This window comes from Amblyomma americanum, chromosome 1 (assembly GCF_052857255.1).
Source record: "Amblyomma americanum isolate KBUSLIRL-KWMA chromosome 1, ASM5285725v1, whole genome shotgun sequence".
Lineage (NCBI taxonomy): Eukaryota > Metazoa > Arthropoda > Arachnida > Ixodida > Ixodidae > Amblyomma > Amblyomma americanum.
The window spans coordinates 381,174,111-381,195,966 of record NC_135497.1 but is presented as its reverse complement, the minus strand read 5'-3'; the positions used below and the strand labels follow the sequence as shown (position 1 = coordinate 381,195,966).

Below are 21,856 nucleotides of genomic sequence, written 5' to 3'. Positions count from 1 at the left end.
GTTTGCGGCATCAGATAAAGCTAACTGTGCTCTGCGCGCTGCCGGGAATTTGAGGCGACCGCCAGCCAGCTGGGACTGCAACGCCACCGGGGGAAGAGAGGAAGGGAGATTGGCGTGCCATGAAAGCAGCACTCCTTCGAGGAAGACCAGAGGTGTGCGCACTCCTGTAGGCTCAGGCGGTACGGACATTACGGCGCAGCACCAAAAGCTAAAATCTCATTACAGAGGGAGAGCAGGGGCACTCAAGAGCAGTCTCACAAGTGCCCTCACAGGAGCGGCGCCTTCCAGTGGGAGAACAAGAGCAGAAGCACTTAGTTCCAATGGTAGACCTTTCGTGGTTTCGCTTAGCCGATAGCAGTCGACTGCAGTCCGGGCTGTTCCCTCTGCAAACGCGAGAGTGGAGGAGTTACATGAAGAAAACCTCATATCTTTGCTGTTTTGCTTGTCTTTTTCGTCATCGGTGGCGTCGAACATAGCAGCTGCAAAGCGTCAACGCTCGGCTGGCTGCGGAGAATCTGATGAGTTTGAGCCAGATGAGTCTGCGGGAGCGACGGAAGAGTGGCATCGCCTTGCCGAGGTGCTGTATTTATTCGACGACGGCGACGATAGCAGTCGCAGCAGAAGTATGACCTCTGATTCGAGATCTTGTTCGTCGTCCAGCACGCGGGGAATGCTGGTAAAACAGACGCGGTAACCTGGCTTACTGCTCTTGAAGCGCAGTGGCTGTTCCAGTGGCGGGACAAGTACTCCAATCAGCGTGCTACTCTACTGCTCCTCCCTGCTCGATGACTTTTCTCCCGTCCGCCCTTGGAATGCGTCATAAGAGCGGGCTTTGGCATCCGATTGTCCAAACAGGGGAAACCGAACACCAAGCGTGATTGCATGAACCCTGCAGTGGTGCGCTCCAACTCCATTTCAGAAGCGGTACTGGTCGAAGTTAGTCGCGACAACTGCAAAAAATTTCGACCTCACCGAACGACGTCCTTACTCAACCTTAAACTCACGTGTGAGGCTGAGGTCTGATTTCTTGACCTCACATACAAAAGTTCGAGCCGTCGCCGACCCCACGTCAACTTTACCTCGCGGCGTGAGGTTGAGGTCTCCTTCAGGTTCTGGTCGACCTCAGAAAGTCGAAACCTCATGAGGTTGGCCACGACTTCTACTGATTACCTTCCACAGAGTGTAGCATTATTCTGATGCAGCATGTGGTCATGGGTTACAGGTTACGGAGAGCCGTGTGCTGCCAGTATTGAGGTTCCAGCTCGTCTCGACGGCACGGAGAGCGGGATCTTGCCGCGCTTGACGCATCATTTCCGCTCCGGGATTTGGCGCTAGGCCTCAGAAACCCCATTTGCGCGACCCGGCTTATTCAGGAGGTTACTCAAGGCGTGTTAACCGTCTCCTGCGTTCAGAAGGTTTCGGTTGCGAACAATGCGCGCCGACCAATCCACTTTCCTCGGCGCACTGACGCACGCTTAACGCACTGTCGCTCTCTTCCTCACTAGTATCCCTCGCTGCGCCTTTCCCGCCGTTGATAGGTGTCTTATTGTTAGATAAGGCTACATCCAATTGAATTTCTTAGCTCTGGTGACGTATCTGATGACGTCACTACTCCCAGCCAATCAGGAAGTTTCGATACAGCGCTTACGGCGCTGGGTGTCTGCTCCGGGAAGGTTCTCGACCATTGCATCAAAGCAGCAGCAGCCGGCCCACCGGTGCTCTGGAAGTAGCCCGCCCGGCTCACGACGGAAAGTTCTGCGGATGGACGCCCCGCTCATATGCAGATGTTTTTTCCCCCAAAGTTTTCTAACAGCGGGAGTATATACGCTCCGCTCCTGTAGAGGGCAGTCGATGCACTCTGGTTCAGCAGCAGGGTAGCAGCCCTGGGGAAAAAAGCGGTATATGGGACAAGGCTATGCTCCATCGGAAGGCGTTTACAGAACTCCTTTACTTCTAAAAGTGTGGCTATGCACCTATCCATCGGGTTTTTTCGTGGACGGACTTGGACTTCATTCACATTCTCTTGGTACTTTTTTCACGACTGCCTAAGAGCTCCTAGTTTTTAGCGCTTTCATCCGCCGGCCATCTATCGTGGAAATTACTAGCGCGAGTGCACGCGTGACGACAACGAAGACAACACGCTTGCTGATAGGTTAACAACAACAACAACAACGACCGCCATTGAGGCTGTCTTGCTTCGCGACTCTGCAACTGCAGGGCTGGCGAAGCGCTCGCCACCAACGACAACCCGCTCTATTCCACCCCATCAAGATCGCTGAAAAGGTCCCGGTGTTCAAGAATGCTCCAACGGGCGTCGTAGCAACTACCCCGCTACGGGATCCGGTTCTGGCGTTTACTGAATCCACACGGCCGCGTCGTCGGTATTTAAGGTATGGTTGCCCATTGCGAGCTTATTCTGTCTGCTCCGTGCAATGAAGCCTAACTCTTTTAAGTGCGTAATCATCGGTGCTCTTTGGAACGAAAGCTCTATCTACTCGAGGGGCAACTGAACAGTTTCGCCACGCTTCGCTCGCTTGACCTTGAAGCCCGGCCAAGGTCAAGCTCAGTACACACACCCTGGACAAACGATGTGCAACAATGAGCCACGATATGCCCGTATTGTATGGTCATAGCCAATGACTAGCAACCACGCGACCAATGAACAAAGGTCACTTGACCTTTGACTTTGACCTTTAAAGCTGATATTCGGATCGCTTGATGTGACGACATGCAATCTCAAGTGCTCAATTTAACTTTGAGAAAGACAGCCATGCCTTGGCAGAAAACACCAGCCAAGCCACTGTTTGCACACTTTAATCGAACCATGCGTATTCATCTAACCACGTGAAGCCATGCAAAACCAAGCTTTCGCTCTCCTACTAGATTCAGCCCGGTTGAAACTCATCCAAATTTTTGCAGACCCTAACACAACGACCGAAACTCCCATGGCTACTGAACACGAAGTTCGCCTCTTCGCGCACAACCTGTGGCAAGACCGCCTGGCTGGACTTCAGCCGCAACCCCGTCGGGTGGATCAGGAAAACCCAGGCAGTGTGGTGGCGGTGGTCGGCTCTTCACCGCGGAACACCTGATTGTCTTTGCATTCGCCGCTGAGAGTGTACTCGGCATGCATCTCAAAGGAGCCTTGGACAACAGGGGGGCTATTGATGCAGATATAGCACAAGTAAGGAAATGTGGGAAGGGACCTTCGAAGGTGGAAAGTGTAGCTCACGTCCTTTCATGGTGTTTGCCACATGAAGAGAGGACTGCGCTATTCGTGGATTCACGAGAGGATTTCTGAAGCTCGACGCCACAAGAAAGCGCTGCAAAAATTCATTTATATGAAACGGCTGAGTGAGTGGCCATAACGACTAACAAAAGCGGCATATTAATGGCGATTCGTACTGCTGAGGCTTCCATAGCATGCTTGCATGAGGACTTTCGAGCATAAAACATTCTTGAAAATGTATTTTTTAGTGGAAGTTATACAAAGGAAAGAAAGTTTGTATTATGCATGCGCACATTGAGTTGAATCGACTTGGTCGTTCATGCCTGTGCGACACTCGCGGCTTCGGGAATTGCGAAAACATTATTTTCGAGCAAGTTTTGTAGTTCAAGAGAAAATGCCATACAAACGCGGTATTTTCTTCTTGATAAATGACAACGTTAACAGCGCAATGCGAAACGGAACGACCTACACTGAACTAATGAATGAGACGTATCGGCAAGCACACCTGTTTTTTATTCCAGTCGCTATTTTTAAAGCGCAATAAGCTGCTTCTACATAGCTGATTCAGCAGCCTTGTTACTGCCGTCACGACGCTTCCTGGCTTGACTTTCAACTCTGGCAGTAAGGCTTTGGAGTGCGCAGATGTCCACGCTATCACTCTCACCGTCCATTGTCCTTGAGAATAAAAATCATAGCGCATCCACGCGTTCTCGCTTACTTGTCCACTTCTACGCCGTAGTTGTTACTGCTGTCAGTCAATGTCCTATGTGGCTCAAATTCGTTCCTTGTGCTGAGGTTAATGTGCCGAACATTCCAGGGGCGCGTCTCGGCCTTGGCTTCCGAGAAGATGGCCTGTCTTGTAGAATATATAATGAAAATATAAACATCCTTGCATGAAGAATTCAAAATTGCGATAATTTTCAATGCCAGGTTTTCGATGCTTGCTTCTGAATTGCGTGCTTTCTTGAACGACATTCTTTCTTTTCAATTTCGGTGAGGGATAAACTTTTTTCTTTCTCGCTCTTCGAGGAGGACGAGGAGTGCCTCCTTTCGGCAACCCGCCTGCACTGCCACCCGGGAAAGAAAATCCTCACAACGGATCTTAGCCAGCTCCGCAGTCGTGGCATTCATGGCTGCCCAACCTGGAACATCTGCCACGACTACCGGCCTTGGCTGTACCACTTCCCGGACAGGCGCCAGCAAAAAGCTCTCCTGGTTCCAGGCTCCGCGTGAGTTAAGAATCTACTAATTTTGACTCCTTTTCCACTCCGGCTGCCCGGCGGTTAGCGCCCTAACTCGAGCTGCCTCTTTTAAGAGTGAACTAAATCCACGTTAGCCCTCCAGCTCTTATATCAGCTACGTATTCAATAGGAAGCGTAAAACCGAGCTGCCCTACTCCTCAAGATTCTCAAGCCGCACTTAAAGTCAACATGGGCATTAGAAGAAAACTAGAGGGAAAAAGAACGCGTATTTGAAAAGAGGACAATAGATTTATGATGCTACAGCCTAAATGGTGTAATAATTTCTGAAACATTACTACCCCGGAATGCGATGATGTTGCGCACATGAATTACCATCAAGCGCAAACAACAAAAAATAACTGAAAGCAATCTGCATCCGCCTCAGAAAAGTCGATACCATTTTACGTGCTCACCGAGGAGTCTATACAAAAATGACGGTTTTCATGAAATCGCCACTGAGTCCTCGGATATCCACACGGATCCAAGTTGCTTAATCACAGAAGCGTGAAAGACACGTGTCCCCATCTAGCTTGATTTTATGGTGACGTCACTAAAACCGGTTGTGCGATTGAGCTGTGTTCGGTTTGAGCACTAGTTAGGCATATGTGCTTTCCGTTTGAACTAATTCAAGGATAGACACTGGATATAAATGACCAATTTGGCCAAATTTTTCGATCTCTCTATTTTTCGTCGTTACCTCGGATCATATGTTTTGTGACGAAACAATGTGATGAAATATACAGTACGAACTTAACAAGACATCCTTTTTTCTGTTTAGTCGTCACGAAAATTGGGAGCAACTCGTTCTCCGGATTGTTCTGCCGCATCGCGGATTCCACTTCTTTCGACGACAGAGCACCGTCGTCGTCGTCGGTTTCACCGTGAAGAGGAGAAATCAGAGCTGCCGGTGGCCCAATGCCGCATTTTACTCAGCGAAAGCAGAAATTAACGACTCGATCAAGTCGCAGAAAAAGCAGCGCTGCAGTACGCTCCTTCAGAAACGGCGTCGCCTCTACGTTGGCTGAGGAGCGTGCCCATCGGCGGCTAGCTTGATGGCGCGCGTCAAGTTCCAGCGGCACGCCCATGCGTCGTCTCCTATGATGCTTGGAATTATGCGGGGCTGCTACGGTGAAGTGTTTCTCGCCTAATCTAGCCTAACATCTAGCCTAATATCAGATGCCGTGAAGTCTTCAATCGAGGTTATTTATTTCGAACGAGTACAGTAACATTTCATGCTTAAACAAAGAAAATAGTTCTTATACCCAGAAGTTGTGAATGAGAGTTTTTCAACGGGAAATTGTTTGTGAACGAAACTTGTTCGCATATCGTAAGACTTAACCGTCACAATTAAAATATCTGCAGATCCCCACTCGCTACGCCTTTCGTTGTCTCATATTTACTGTCAAAACCGCACCCATTGGTGGATTCCTTCAGCACTCTTCACTACTCGATGCCAGCGCTGGACAAACATTAAAAGTAGAATTTTATTACGTATCGGAGACTTGGACCATTGTCATCAATATGTTCATAACAATATGTTCACTGCAGTTGCCTCAGTTATTGTTAAAAACTTATCCCAGCGGTTTTCTGTGGCACAGGGAGTGCGCGCCACAAACTTTTCAAAGCAACATTTTCGTGCGCGTCGGAAGGTTAGACCATTGCCATCGATATGTTTATAACAATACGTTACAATATTCTACAGTTCCCCTACAATTCAATGCAGTGTCCAGGAAAGCTCGACTTGAATTGCCGCGTCCTCCCTTAAGTATGCTGTTCTCAGTCCGTAAATTACTATGGTTCTTCTTTTAAATATATTGTGAGGCAGAAGAACGCACCAGCAAATTCACCTTTTTACTTCAGGTAGGCCGAAGCAGCAGCTACCGACTAGTCACAGCTTAGCAACACTTCGTCTTCTTCGCACGACCCGATGACCGATGATGATTACGCTGAGATGAAGATGAAGGTCACTCACAGTGCTTACAACATTCCCCCTCCCGAACGAAAGCGACCATCCTGGTCGCAAATTAAATCTTAAGGTCGGCGGTTAAAGGGTTTCAAGCGCGACACGTGCACAATCTCGGTGCCGCGACACCGACGATCGCGAACAGGCGATGCAGGTGTGATGAGATAGTTTACAGGGGAAGTTTGTTCCAGAACCGTGTACGGGCCAATAAAACGGCTCAGAAACTTTTCACACAGGCCGGGGATGCGAGTAGGTGTCCAGAGTAGCACTTCGTCTCCAGGGCGGAAAGACACTGAGCGATGAGTCGCATCATACGTGCTTTTCCTGGAAGCTTGAGTGGCTTCAGTTTGAAGGCGGGCACGATCACGGCAGTGGGCGATACGAGACACGAACTGTTCGTGGGAAGGCGCGGCAGACGGAGTAGAAGCTGTGAAGAAAGATGCTTCGAGGGAGAAGGTAGGATGGCGGGCATAAACAAGAAAAAACGGAGAGTAGGTGGTGGTTCGTTGAACGGCAGTGTTGTAGGCGAAGGTTACAAAGGGGAGTAAAGAGTCCCAGTTGTTGTGCTGAGGGTGAATGTAGGTGGATAGCATATCAGAAAGGGTGCGATGAAAGCGTTCTGTGAGGCCATTGGTCTGAGGGTGGTAAGGAGATGTAGTTTTATGCACCGTGCCTGAAGCATGAAGCACTGCGGCGAGGACGGTGGAGAGGAACGACTTGCCACGATCGCTAAGGAGGAGGCGAGGGGCGCCGTGGCGAAGAAGTATGGTGTGGAGGAAGAAGTTGGCGATTTCGGAAGCGGAGCCGGAAGGAAGTGCTGCGGTTTCAGCGTATCGGGTGAGGTGGTCAACGGCAGTAACGACCCAGCGGTTGCCAGCTGGAGTCAAGGGCAGGGGTCCATACAAGTCGATTCCGACGACTTCGAAAGGTGTGGAAGGACATGGGAGAGGTTGCAAGAGACCGGCAGGAGGCGACGTAGACCGCTTGCGTCGTTGACAAGGGATGCAAGACGCTACGTATTTTAATACTGAGGTTGAAAGGCCAGGCCAGAAGAAACGACGTTTGATGCGGTCATAGGTTTTGTGGTACCCAAGGTGACCTGCGGTGGGGTCGTCGTGGAAGGCTTGTAGAACTTGAGGACGCAGGGAAGAAGGAATTACGGGAACCCATGTGTGGCCCAGTGGGCTGTAGTTGTGCCAAAATAATGTGCCATCCTGTAACTTGAAATTTTTGAGCCGACGACGGAGACGGGCATTTGGAGGTCTAAGAACACCGCTGAGACTATCAATCAGCTTTTGACAGTAAGGGTCAGCACTCTGGTGGTGAGCAAGATTGCAGTGTATATCTGGCATGGGAGCAATAGAGGCGGCGCTCAAAGACTGCATAACTGTAGGGTTTAAATGGCTTGACTCCGTTGGGACAGGAGAGGAATGCGAGGACATGGGTTGCGACGGCAAAGCAATAGGGCAACGAGAGAGAGCGTCGGCGTCCTTGTGCTTCTTGCCCGATTTGTAAGTGACAGTAAAGTCGTACTCTTGAAGGCGGAGGATCCACCGCCCGAGACGACCGGACAGATTTTTCAAAGTGGATAACCAGCATAGGGCGTGGTGGTCAGTGACGACTGTGAAGTGACGGCCGTACAGGTAAGGACGAAACTTCTGAACAGCCCAGACGACGGCGAGACATTCTTGTTCGGTAATAGTGTAGTTTTGTTCCGCAGAAGTCAGAGTTCGGCTCGCATAGGCAACAACATTTTCTGTAGAGGTGTTTTGGCGTTGCAGAAGGACAGCGCCAATGCCATGGCTACTGGCGTCGGTGTGCAAAATTGTCGGTGCTTTATCATCAAAATGGCAGAGGACGGGACCCGAAGTCAGAGCACGCTTCAGAGTTTCAAATGCTTCTTCGCAAGCAGGAGACCAGATGAAAGGCGTGTCGTTGTGAAGAAGCGCATGTAAAGGTGAGGCAATAGAGGCGAAATTGCGGATGAATCTGCGGAAGTATGATGCCAAGCCGAGGAAACTGCGGAGATCTTTGACCCGAGTTGGACGGGGAAAGTGCAGCGCAGCAGCGATTTTTTCAGGGTCAGGCTTAATTCCTTCGCTGCTTACGAGATGGCCAAGAACTTTAATGGATTTTGATGCAAAACGGCATTTCTTCGTGTTTAGCTGTAGGCCAGCGCTGGAAAGTGCTGTCAAAACTTCATCGAGACGAGTAAGGTGATCAGGAAATGACGAAGAAAAAATGACGATGTCATCTAAGTAACAGAGACATGTTTTCCATTTGAGACCGCGGAGAACTGTGTCAATCATACGCTCGAATGTAGCAGGAGCGTTGCAGAGTCCAAAAGGCATTACATTGAATTCGTATAAACCGTCCGGTGTTGCAAAGGCGGTCTTCTCTTTATCATCTTCATTCATGGGGATCTGCCAGTAGCCTGATCTTAAGTCAAGGCTGGAGAAAAATTGGGCACCTTGCAAACAATCGAGGGCGTCGTCAATTCGAGGGAGGGGATACACATCCTTACGAGTTATTCTGTTTAGAGCACGGTAATCTACACAAAAACGAACCGAACCGTCTTTTTTTTGCACTAGCACAACAGGCGATGACCAGGAACTAGACGATGGGCGTATGATGTTGCGTGCAAGCATGTCAGCAACATTTTCCTGAATAACTTTGCGCTCGGTTGGAGAAACACGATAAGGCCGGCGTCTAACTATGCTTGATCCGTCGGTGAGTATGCGATGCGTTGCTGCAGCGGTTTGACCCAGTGTGCCGGAATTGACGTCGAACGAGTCTGCGTGCTTGTTCAATACAGCGAGCAATGCGTCTGTCTGGTCTGTTGTCAGGTCGGTGCTGATCGTGTGGCGAAGTGCTGCACTGAGCGAGGCAGGGGATGAATCAGAGCGATCGGAGGTGGAAATGGGAAGAAGTGTGACAGGCTGGGCGGAAGCAATTGATGCAACAGTAGAGTCGCGTCGCAGAAGAATGGGCTCTGATGTGGTGTTGAATGCGGCGAGAAGAGAAGAACCGCTGGAGAAGCGAAGAAGGGACACGATGATGATAATACCTCTTGACAGGAGACGAGGGCTGGGTGTAATCAGGACGTCGCCATCGGTGACGGCGTCAGAAGTCACAGATAGAATATCTTCGTTGCCCGGATAGAGGACGTGATCGGCAAGCATAACTACACGGGAAGAAAGTGGTTCTCTATCGGCAAGAATGTTGCATTCAGTGACTTCAATAGTGGGAGGGGAACACGTAATGACTGCTGAGGCGTTTTGGAGGAAATCCCAGCCGAAGATGAGTTGATGGACACAGGAGGATAGGACAGCAAACTCAATGAAGTGCAAGATGCCATCAATGGTGACTCGGGCTGTACACGCTCCACAAGGGTTAATATTCTGTCCATTTGCAGCACGTAAAGGAGGACCGGTATAAGGTGTGCGCACTTTTCGCAGTTTTAAACACAAGTCAAGTTTCATAATAGAAATAGCGGCGCCGGTATCAATTAAAGCTTCCAGTTCATGTCCCTCAAGGAATACAGTCAACATGTTTGATGGGAGCAGAGGAGGAATTGGAGCGACGACAGGCGGTGCAGTTTTACCTCCGGAAACTGCACAGGTTAGTTTTCCGTTTGGCGGGCAGAAGCTGAAGATGGAGGGCGAAGGGGCGACGAAGTCCGGCGAAAGGGTGACGGGGAGCGACGACGCGATGGCCGTGCTGTCCTAGACCGGTCAGGAGAAGTCGACGGGGAGGAAGAGGGACGGAGGTCATTATCGGTGTAGTACTGGCGAGGAGGAAGCTGGTAGGCGTCGTCACGTCGAACGTACCCATAGCTCGCACGCTCATCTCACAGTCGTCGGCGACAAACGCGTGTTACATGGCCGCGGATTCCGCAGTAGAAACATACTGGACGAGGTGGGAGAGGCCGCCAATTACCATACACCGGTGGTCGCGGGGACAGGGCGGCGAGGCTGGGTGGGACGGGCGCGTGATGGACAGGAGGACAAGGAGGAGGAGCCGCAGTGACTTCAGCATACGTCGGAACGTAGGGAGGGGCTGGTGGTTCTGTAGCCATGGGACGATTGAGTGAAGTAAGCTCCTCCTTGATAATGCCACGCAACCCAGTAGATTGAGCAGGTGGGCGTGAGAAGGCAGGAACCGACGAAATATCATTGTGGAGCTCTTCCCGTATTATAGATCGTATGATGGTGCGCAGATCAGTTTCGGGAATTTGGCTCGGATCCCAGGTGTTGTTGAGGCGGCGCGACTGTAGATAGTCAAGTCGCTGGCAAGTGGCACGAATGTCTGCCACCGTGACGGGATTTTGGGCAGCTAGAGCTGCGTAGGCAAAAGAGCCAATTCCTTTTAAAATATGTCCGACACGTTCAGCCTCGACCATGCCATTGTTAACTCGCCGGCAAAGGGCGAGTACGTCCTCAATGTATGATGTGTATGTCTCTCCTGGAAGCTGCACACGGGTCTCTAGCTTCTTTTGAAAAGAGGTCGGACCAGCACCAACAGTTCCAAATATCTGGCGGATCTGTGTCGTGAATTGAGGCCAATCAGGAATGGCGTCCTCATGGTTGAGGAACCACGTCTTAGCCACGTCACTCAGGTAGAATGAGACGTTGAGTAGCTTCATAGAAGCGTCCCAACCGTTAAAAGCGCTCACCCGATCGTACTGCTGTAGCCAGTCTTCGACGTCGTCACCGCGGAGACCGGCGAAAACCGGAGGGTCGCGCTGACGTGAGGTAACTGACCAAGTTGGGTGGGTCAAATGGTGCTGAGCAAGTGCACCTTGGGATGTCAGTGGTGCAGAGGTGGCATGGGCAGCCGTGGGATGCCCATCGGTAGCTACAGGCGCCGGAACGGTGAGAGCAGGGGGATGTGACTGCGCCATGGCGGTTGATGTGCCGCCAAGAACACGACCGGAACGGAGCTCCAGGGGGTGCCGCGTTGAGGACGCTGGGATCAGGAGTCACCTCCACCACTTGTGAGGCAGAAGAACGCACCAGCAAATTCACCTTTTTACTTCAGGTAGGCCGAAGCAGCAGCTACCGACTAGTCACAGCTTAGCAACACTTCGTCTTCTTCGCACGACCCGATGACCGATGATGATTACGCTGAGATGAAGATGAAGGTCACTCACAGTGCTTACAATATATACTTTTCTCGTAACGGCAATCGGGGCGTACAGCAAGGCTTCCATGGTGCTCAAAAGACCGTTACACTTTGCCTCATGGTAACATTTTTTGTGATTATCCTAGGCTTGTTGTTGGTGTAAGGAACCTCTACAAGGGTTTTTGTTCTCACAATTGACATCTTTCATTTCTGGAACTTCCTTTAGCTTTAGATTTCTTTGAAGAGAATCAGTGAAATAAAACAGGATCTACTTAAAGAAACCTGCCAACCTGAGGTGACCAACCTGTTTCTGAGAACTGCTGTGCATTTAGTAGGGGTAGTTCTCTTGTAAGGCATTGCCGGGGAGAAGGTTTCGGTGTATCTCTTTTCTTGAGTGTCGAAGACGTGTAAGGCTGGAGATTTTTCATTATCAGCATCACTGAGGTCACAATCGGGCTTTTCTGCACTATCTCGAATTAGGGCCTTCCAGGATGTACGAATCGTCGAAGGAGGATAGGGTTGTGCATATGCCCTTTCGCCAGGCATTTCACCTCAGTAGAGGCAAACATTTGGCCGCAGGAAAGCGTGTACCACTCATAGGAAAACACTCGCTCTACACAAGGCGCCTCCTGCTTGCAAACCGTATGCTGGAACTGCTAGGTTTTTTCATACTGACAGCAAAGATTCTCTTTTTCGGTAAACGTTAATTGCAATTGTACGGACGTAATGTGGCCATCCTGCCGCACTAGGTCAGTAAGGCTTAAGTCGGCAGAAATGTCTTTTGAATAAGAATAATTGTGATTCACAGCTGAATTGGCATTGAAATTCTAAGTTTGTAATGAAAGGACCAACAATCAACATATATTGCCGCGAAGCTTGCTTTTTGTCTGGAACCTGCTGCTCTCGCTCGCGGGGCGAACTTTTGGCTCAGTCACCCCCCGGCGCTACTTCGCTTGGGGGATCTTCTTATCGCTGCAGGCACGCCGCATTATCAATTTTCTGGGACGCGAGACGCGACCAGAGTTATCTCGATTTTCCCTAGCCTCGCGCAAGTGTGCCTACTATGTTCTGGAACTTTCCTTGCCGCCTTTAAAATCGAGCACGGCTAAGAGCGGCGGGCATTCTGTTACTCGACGACCGCCGAGCACGTTCGCTGCTATCGCCGCCGCTGAGTTTTCAGAGCTGTTCTTAGTGGGCGTAAGCCAGCCTATTAAAGTATTCTTTTACGAGCTGCTCTGTGCCTTCCTCAAGACCGGACCCCAGTCGGTGCTACGTGACCCCGGCGGAGTTCCCGTCACCATCTCGTGACATCTGGTGGAGGTGCGGGGTACATGCACCCAACCAAACCTGGAAGATCCACCGTAGAGAACGAGAGCCAAGAAGATCCCGAGGTACGACACAGCCGCCGTCTTCAAGGCCTGCAAGCTCAGCAGGGATTACTTTCGGATCCTACTCGACAACGACAACAAGCTCCAGCGCCCACCATGACCGAGCCAGCGACGTCCAACCCTGTCATGCTCCACCAGCCACGGGTGCCTCCAACCTTCCACGGCTACCCTGGCGACGACCCGGAAGATTGGATAGACAACTTTGAGCGCGTGGCTACATTTAACAGGTTGGAAGATGACATGAAGCTCCGCTATGTTTTCTTTTCCCTTGACGGTCCTGCAAGAACGTGGTACGAAAACCACGAGACTACCTTGAAGACCTGGAAATTATTCAAGTCTGAAGTCGTGAAGGCGTTTACCAACATTCTCCGGAAGGAAAAGGCGCAGATGCTGCTGGACTCACGGATGCAGCACCCAAATGAAACTGTCAGCATGTACGTCGAAGAAATGCAGCGTCTTTTCCGCCGAGCTGACCCGAATATGACGGAGGAGAAGAGAACCGGATATCTAATGCGGGGCGTAAAGGAGTCTCTTTTCGCTGGCCTCGTACGAAATCCGCCCAAGACTGTCGCCGAATTCGCCGAAGAAGCGTCAACGATTGAGAAGACCCTGGACGCCCGCACAAGGCAGTACAACCGACCACCGCAGGTCTGCTCCAGCTTTCCGGACACGACGACTACAACCAGCGACTTGCGGGAGATCATCCGTGAAATCGCCCGCGAAGAACTACGCCGGCTGCTGCCATCATCTTCACAACCTCAAGTAGCGAGCCTGACGGAAGTCGTCCGTGAAGAAGTGCGGCATGCGCTTGGCTCCCCTTCTGCGACGACTGAACCTCAAGCTCCAGCCATGAGTTACGTCGCTGCAGTACGCAAGCCCCCGCCTCGACGTGCCACCCCAAGCCCTATTCGACGTGAGCCAGCAGTGCTGGACCGCCGCCCTCCGGGCCCCGCCCACCCGACCTACGAACAACGTTCGGGCCCAAGGAAATGCGACACCTGGAGAACCCGTGACAACCGTCCGCTGTGCTTCCACTGCGGTGAAGCCGGTCACGTCCTGCGTCACTGCCCGTTCCGACGCATCGGTCTTCGCGGATTCGCCGTTGACGCACCACGACCACGCTTCGGCCAACATCCACAAGAAATCGACGACTACCTGCGCCGCGACGAATACGTGTCGAGCCGATTTTCCCGCTCACCCTCGCCGCGAGCCTCGCGCTTCACGTCGCCCCGCCACAGCTACGCAGCGGCTGTGCGAGGAAGGTCCCCCAGCCCCCGTAGGGGAAACTGAAAACAGCAACCTTAGGAGGTGAGGTTGCTTCCCGGCAAAGAAACGAAGACCCTCCAACGACGAGAACTCACGGCGACGCCACACCGACGACGACACGACGCAACTTAGAGACCCCCAGGCCACCGACATCGACAAGTCCCTGCAGCCGCAGTCGCAATCACCGACCAAGCCGTGACCCGACGCCGAAATTTACGTGCAACGCAAAAGCAAGGAGTTCCGATCTAGAGGTGACTGTCGACGGCCGGAACGTTACTGCTCTAATCGACACGGGAGCTGACTATTCCGTGCTGAGTGGTTCCTTCGCCGACCGGTTCAAGAAAGTGACGACGACTTGGGATGGCCCGCAGATACGCACAGCAGGCGGACACCTCATCACGCCATCAGGAAGGTGCACTGCGAGACTGACTGTCAACGGACACACATATCCGACAGTATTCGTCGTACTTCAGAAATGTTCCCGTGACGTCATTCTGGGGATGGACTTCTTGACACAGCACCGCGCAGTCATCGACCTCAAGTCCAAGTCCATCACGCTTTCGACGGACGAAGCTTTACCTCCGAAAACGACCCAGAGCAGTCAAAGGCCCTCAGTGTTCTCGATGAAGAACTAACCATCCCACCTCGGTCCAGCGTCATCGTCCCCGTCTGTGCAAGAAATTTCGAAGACGCAGAAGGCATCATCGAGGGAAACACGCAGTTGCTCTTAGACAGACGACTTGGCGTCGCAAGAGGCATCGCTCATTTGCGGCATGGAAAATCCGAAGTACTGGTCACGAACTTCAGCGAAGAATACCGACACCTCAACAGAGGCACTACAATTGCGTTCTTGGACGAAGCAACTGATTTACTGGACGCCTTCATCATCTCCGACGAACCTGCAAATGACAGCCGAAAGCAAGACCATGCTCCCACGTTCGCCATCAACCCAGCATTACCCCGGGACCGACAAGAGGAAATCACCCTTCTTCTTCAAAGTTGCAGCGAATGTTTCGCCTCGTCATCAAAGGTGCGACAAACGACGATAGCCAAACATCGAATTTTAACCGACGAACACACCAGACCTCTCCGCCAAAGCCCTTACCGTGTGTCGCCGCGAGAACGACAGGCCATCCGGGACCAAGTAGAGGAAATGCTTCGCGACGACGTCATCCAACCTTCGAAGAGCCCATGGGTGGCACCAGTCGTTCTAGTGAGAAAGAAAGACGGTGCTCTTCGATTCTGCGTCGATTATCGGCGACTGAACAAGATTACGAAAAAAGACGTCTACCCCCTCCCGAGGATCGACGACACTCTGGACAGGCTCTGCCACGCCAAGTATTTCTCGTCGATGGATCTCAAGAGTGGATATTGGCAGATTGAAGTCGACGAAAGAGACCGGGAAAAGACTGCCTTCATCACACCGGACGTACTGTACGAGTTCAAAGTCATGCCATTTGGGCTTTGCTCCGCACCCGCAACTTTCCAAAGGGTAATGGACACAGTGTTGGCAGGCCTCAAATGACAAACCTGTCTCGTCTATCTAGACGACGTTGTAGTCTTCGCAGCGAGCTTCGAGGAACACCTCCGGAGGCTGAAGGCAGTACTCGACGCAATCAAGTTATCCGGACTTACCCTGAAGCCTGAAAAGTGCCGGTTTGCCTACCACGAACTATTGTTTCTCGGCCACATCATCAGCAAGGACGGCGTGCGCCCCGACCCGCAGAAGACAGCCGCCATTGCCAATTTCCCGCAGCCTCATGACAAGAAGGCGGTCCGCAGATTTCTGGGATTGTGTGCTTATTACAGACGCTTTGTGAGGAATTTTTAGCGCGTCGCGGAACCTCTGACCAAGCTCTCCAAGGCAGACGTACCATTCACATGGAATTCGACACAAGCGGAAGCCTTCAACGAACTTCAGCGTCTCCTGCAGTCTCCACCGGTGCTAGGGCACTTTGACGAAAACGCCGAGACAGAAATCCATACCGACGCAAGCAGCTTTGGTCTAGGCGCCGTGCTCGTCCAGAAAAACGAAGGAGTCGAAAAAGTAATAGCATATGCAAGTCGTTCATTGTCGAAAGCAGAAGCGAACTATTCGACCACTGAAAAGGAGTGCCTTGCGATCGTCTGGGCTACATCGAAGTTCCGTCCCTACTTGTATGGACGCCCGTTCAAGGTTGTGAGCGACCACCATGCATTGTGCTGGCTGGCTAACTTGAAGGACCCCTCTGGCCGTCTCGCTCGATGGAGCTTGCGCCTCCAAGAATTCGACGTCACGGTGGTCTACAAGTCTGGGCGAAAGCACTCCGACGCTGACTGCCTGTCACGAGCCCCTGTCGACACGCCGCCAAAAGACGATGACGACGACGCTTTCCTTGGACTGCGAAGTTCCAGCGACTTCGCACGACAGCAGCAATCTGATCCTGACCTACAGCGCCTGTACGAGTATCTTGAGAGGAAGTCTCCTTCACCTCCTGCCCTCTTCAGGCGTGGACTATCGTCCTACTGTCTGCAACAGGGAATTGTCGTGAAGAAGAATTTCTCACCGAACAAGGCCGCCTACCTTCTCGTCGTCCCGAAGAGCCTTCGGGAGGAAATTCTGCAGGCTTCGCATGACGAACCAATGGCTGGCCACCTCGGGTTTACTCGCACCCTCCGCCGAATCCAAGAGAGATATTACTGGCCTCGTCTATCCTCCGACGTCGCGCACTACGTTAAGAGTTGTCGTGAATGCCAACGCCGGAAAACGCCACCGAAAAGACCAGCAGGGTTCCTGCAGCCGATTCGACCGCCATCAAGACATTTCCAGGAGGTCGGTATGGACCTACTTGGCCCCTTCCCAACATCAACGACGGGCAACAAGTGGATTATTGTGGCGACCGATTATCTCACCAGGTACGCCGAAGCAAAGGCCCTCCAGAACGGCACAGCAGCAGAAGTCGCCAAATTCTTCGTCGAATCCATTCTTTTACGACACGGCGCCCCCGAAATACTGATAACAGACAGGGGGACAGCGTTCACGGCGGAGCTAACCCAGGCCATTCTGCAGCACAGCCATACAAGTCACCGGAGAACAACTGCGTACCATCCGCAGACAAACGGGCTTACAGAACGCCTCAACAAGACAATCGCCGATATGCTTTCTATGTACGTAGACGCAGAACACAAGACATGGGACGTCATTCTTCCCTATGTGGTGTTCGCCTACAACACCGCTGTGCAAGAGACCACCCAAATGACACCATTTAGTCTCGTCCACGGGAGGGAGGCCACGACCACACTCGACGCCATGCTGCCCGACGTTACCGACGAAAGTAACCTCGACGTCGCCGCCTACCTGCAGCGCGCAGAACAAGCTCGACGACTTGCCCGTGAGAGAATACAAGACCAGCAGCGCACCGACGCCCGACGCTACATTCTTCGAAGACGCGCAGTGCAATACAAGCCAGGCGATAGAGTTTGGGTTTGGACGCCGATTCGCCGCCGCGGACTGAGTGAAAAACTTCTGCGCCGCTATTTCGGCCCGTACACGATTCTTCGCAGACTGGGTAATCTGGACTATGAACTCGTCCCTGACGGAGTTGCAGCATCCCAGAGACACCGCACACGCTCAGAAGTTGTCCACGTCGCCCGTCTGAAGCCTTACTATTCGCGCTAATGACTCTTTGTGCTTACATTATGAGTATTTATTTTGTATGCTCTGTATCTTTATGTCCGTTATCCCTGTTTTTAATCATCGGGTCGATGCTTCTTTAAGGGGGGAGTAATGCCGCGAAGCTTGCTTTTTGTCTGGAACCTGCTGCTCTCGCTCGCGGGGCGAACATTTGGCTCAGTCACCCCCCGGCGCTACTTCGCTTGGGGGATCTTCTTATCGCGGCAGGCACGCCGCATTATCAATTTTCTGGGACGCGAGACGCGACCAGAGTTATCTCGATTTTTTCTAGCCTCGCGCAAGTGTGCCTACTATGTTCTGGAACTTTCCTTGCCGCCTTTAAAATCGAGCACGGCTAAGAGCGGCGGGCATTCTGTTAGTCGACGACCGCCGAGCACGTTCGCTGCTATCGCCGCCGCTGAGTTTTCAGAGCTGTTCTTAGTGGGCGTAAGCTAGCCTATTAAAGTATTCTTTTACGAGCTGCTCTGTGCCTTCCTCAAGACCGGACCCCAGTCGGTGCTACGTGACCCCGGCGGAGTTCCCGTCACCACCTCGTGACAATATCACGCCCTAACAACTAGTAAAAATGATCTCTAATGAAACATTTACTAATACTTCGCTAAAAACATGTGATGCGGCAGCGGAGTAGGAACGCCTTGCTTTTGCACAAACCTTGAGTACTCCACCATGCCCAACTACAGGTAGCAGGTCAGTACTTGACCCTCCAGCACTGCTCAACATGTGGGGCAGCAGAGACCACCGTCATGCAAGGCATGTAAGAGTCCCCCAACCCATGGCAGCTCCCCCTATACCGAACCCATCCCCGTCCTCATGGGACAACGGCTTGCTCAACCAGCTGGCCCAACATGGGTAGTGGACTGAGCGCTTCGTGAGGCCCAGACCCGTGACCTCTTGGACAGGTGCCAGGCTACCCTTGAGGACCTTATGTACTTTTGTAATAATAAAGTTGTTCCTCCTCTACTCCCAGAAGAAGTTAGTAGGATGCATTAACTTTTCAAAACGAAGCCGCATCTCTGCGTCCGCGGATGACTCTCACAGTCTAAAAACAAAAAAAAACGCCATCGTATAGCCCAGAAGCACAAGCGATCAATTTCTGGAGTTAAGGCATTATTGGTCACCAGAGTTGTCCGGAATAAGCAGTCCAGAACACTTATCCAGGTCTGAACAGCGACTGGATCGTCAGGCAGCTAGAATCTTTAGGAATTGGCTGAGCAACTTCCGGTATCTTAACACGTTTAATGATACCAGTATTTCTGCAAAGGTGGCGTAAAGGATTCTCTTCTCTCTTTTCTGTGTTTCTTGGGGTTCTGTGTGTGCAGGTGCGTCAAGCTTTGCAGGAGGGTTTCTGAAATAAAGACCTCCACCATCCGCTGTGTTCCATCACAAATTTTGTGTTGTTATTTGCAGATGTGCGCGTTCCTTTTCGCGTTGGCCAGTTTCTCTGGTGAACATGTAATGAGACGCAAGGCATACACTGCCGGTTTGTACTCACATCTTGCCCTTTCCAGCGAGATGCTCTGTCGTGCTAAAGCGTTGTCTGTGTAAATCTTAGCGCTTATTAACGCGCACGGGAAAGACGAGAAGTCTAGCCACGCGAGTACCTTGCACCTACATGGTAGGCGATCCATCGGGCCCTTGTATTTTTGTGTGAAACGTGAAGAGTGCTCAGAGATGGTGCCGTCTTTTTCACCGCAGAAAACTGAGAACAAAGAGGGATGGTCAAAGTTGCCCTGTGTAGCTTATAATACTCAGAAGAAAGAAAAGCTGGCTGCTGTTTATAGTGCTGTGTTCTGAAAAGATGTCAATTTTTTTCATTCGTATTCCTTCCAAACCAATAGTGAGAGCCATTTCCCTGCTCTGAATCTTTTTATAAAAAGCCTTTGCATTTAAATTCACAGCTTCACAGAGGATTGTCCCAACGTGTTAAGTAACATAGCAGTAATCCGTGAATCTTGACGCTTTAAACTACGTAAATTAACAAGGCATTCATGCAGGTGGTTTAATATCGTACTTTTACGAAAGCATTGCTTATGAAGCCTAAATTTAAAAGGCGAAATCTGGGTAATGGAATGCGCTACAGAGCGCATACTACATGAATGGCTGACAGTCCCAGAGGGTGGGGTTATATTACATGGAGTTCATAGATACAAAGGAAACACCTGGCTTATTGCCGGTCACTGCGGCAGGTATCGTCGCGCTCTTGAAATTTATGCCAATAAACTCTGGATGTTCTCGCAACTGTTCTTCACGAAATGCGCTGGTTATAAAATTTTGTTCCTTCCTGCCCTTGCACTTCCAGCACAGCTCTTTCAGAGAATATCTAATTTTAAATTAGGTCACTTAAGCCAAAGTTGTTTTTTCGGAGGTGACGACGATTAGAACCTTAACATCTCTGCAGAAACGCAGGAACCGCAGGGAATAATACCAGAAGCAGCGCAGCATTTTAGTTTTATTTATTTATGTGTAATTTATTTTTAAAGTGATAATGGGCTCCATAGAGGATCATTATGTGAGGTGGGCTTGCAGAAGAAGTTGACGCAAAAAGCAGCTCAAGCATAACTGTACAATAGGAAAAGTATGTAGTCTGAACAAAAAATTGAAGCCACAAAATTGCACAAGAGTTCGGAAATCACAATTAATGGTGCTGTTTTTGACGCCCAGAAATATTTCTATCGCAATTCGGAGAATGCATGCACACTTTCACTCGCAGTGTGCAAACCCAGCCACAGCACCGTGCCGTCTTCGGATGCATCAGCCAGTGCCACACTGGGGCAATGGTGTCCTTTGTCGTGTGGCAAGGGCACCTCCAGACAGCCCTGCAGCACCAGGAGGTGCGCTTAGAGCGGCAGAGCCGGTCACTGGTGAGATTGGAGCTGGCCCGTGGCACCGCCCTTCGCTCGACATCAGGGCATGCAGCAGAGCTCCGAGGCAGCGCTGAGCGTCCTGCACCGGCATGGAGGCGTCACCACGTGCGCTGACCTCCCGCCCAGTATCCGCAGCTGCGTTCTGCGGGGCAGCCTGAGCCACAGTGGTGGCTTCTTGGTGTCGGCGGCGCCCGTCCAGGATTGACCTGGACAGTGACCGGCACTATTGCGTCGCTAATTTCATTTTATAAACAATTCAGTTATCATCAGCATATATACTGGGAAGGGAAGAGAAGAAATTAAAGAGAATTTGGCAGGGGGACGTCGTAGTGAATTGTACCTCTGATGTCGTCAGTCGGTTCGGCCAGTCGGGGAGGGTGGGGGGCAACACTGACTAGCGAATTGGACTGTTTTTCTTGAACCAGTTTTACTGCGCCAGCAGTAAGAGTATCTATACCGCACTAAGCCGGCGCTTCTCTGTCCGTAAGCAGGCTTCAGTGCGGAAGCCAAATCCGCAGCTGCGCCGCTACTGCGCCACCAGCCGAAGCACCTGGAAGTAGCGTTCGTTGAGGCGAAAACGCACGGAGTGGAGTGAAGTAGAGGAAAAGGGTAGCCCACTTAGTGGGTTAGTGCGCCAAGCGACGTGTAGAGGTACCAATGACCTGTCATCGTTACGCCGCTCCGGGCTTGCACAACAGTTTGCTCTATGGAAGAGGGGGAACGTCGGCTATAATTGCAAAGGCTCAACCTCTAAATGTAAGCAGATGTGAAGGAGTGTACAAGGGAGGCCGTTAGTGAGCGAAGTGGAGAATCAGAACTAGTGATTTCCGGTTGGGTGAAAACAAGGATTGCTATAGCGGCCAAAATGCACAGAGTGAAAAGAAGCAAAGAGTGAAATGAAAAGTCACCCTGCTGTCTCATCTCCATCGCATCAGTTCGCATGGTCACCCATCATTTTTAAACATATTGACCTGTAAAAACAGTATACACAGCACCCGTAAAAGCAAAGTTCACTTAGAGGTACGTCTATCTAAGAAACCACTTTGTGCTTATTTCTCATATATCGCCATGCGGTACGTTTAGTCAAAGCATTACAACGAAGAGAGAC

At 51.3% G+C, this 21,856-nt stretch overlaps 1 protein-coding gene across 1 annotated transcript; it reads left to right on the top strand.

Annotated features, from left to right (window-relative positions):
• The first annotated feature begins 3,111 nt into the window (after window positions 1-3,111).
• Window positions 3,112-21,062, top strand: LOC144101527 (uncharacterized). The gene is made up of 3 exons (XM_077634699.1): window positions 3,112-3,184; window positions 4,259-4,458; window positions 20,595-21,062. The coding sequence occupies exons 1-3, from the start codon at window positions 3,128-3,130 to the stop codon at window positions 20,860-20,862; spliced, it is 525 nt and encodes a 174-aa protein (XP_077490825.1). The 5' UTR covers window positions 3,112-3,127; the 3' UTR covers window positions 20,863-21,062.
• Window positions 21,063-21,856: the final 794 nt, after the last annotated feature.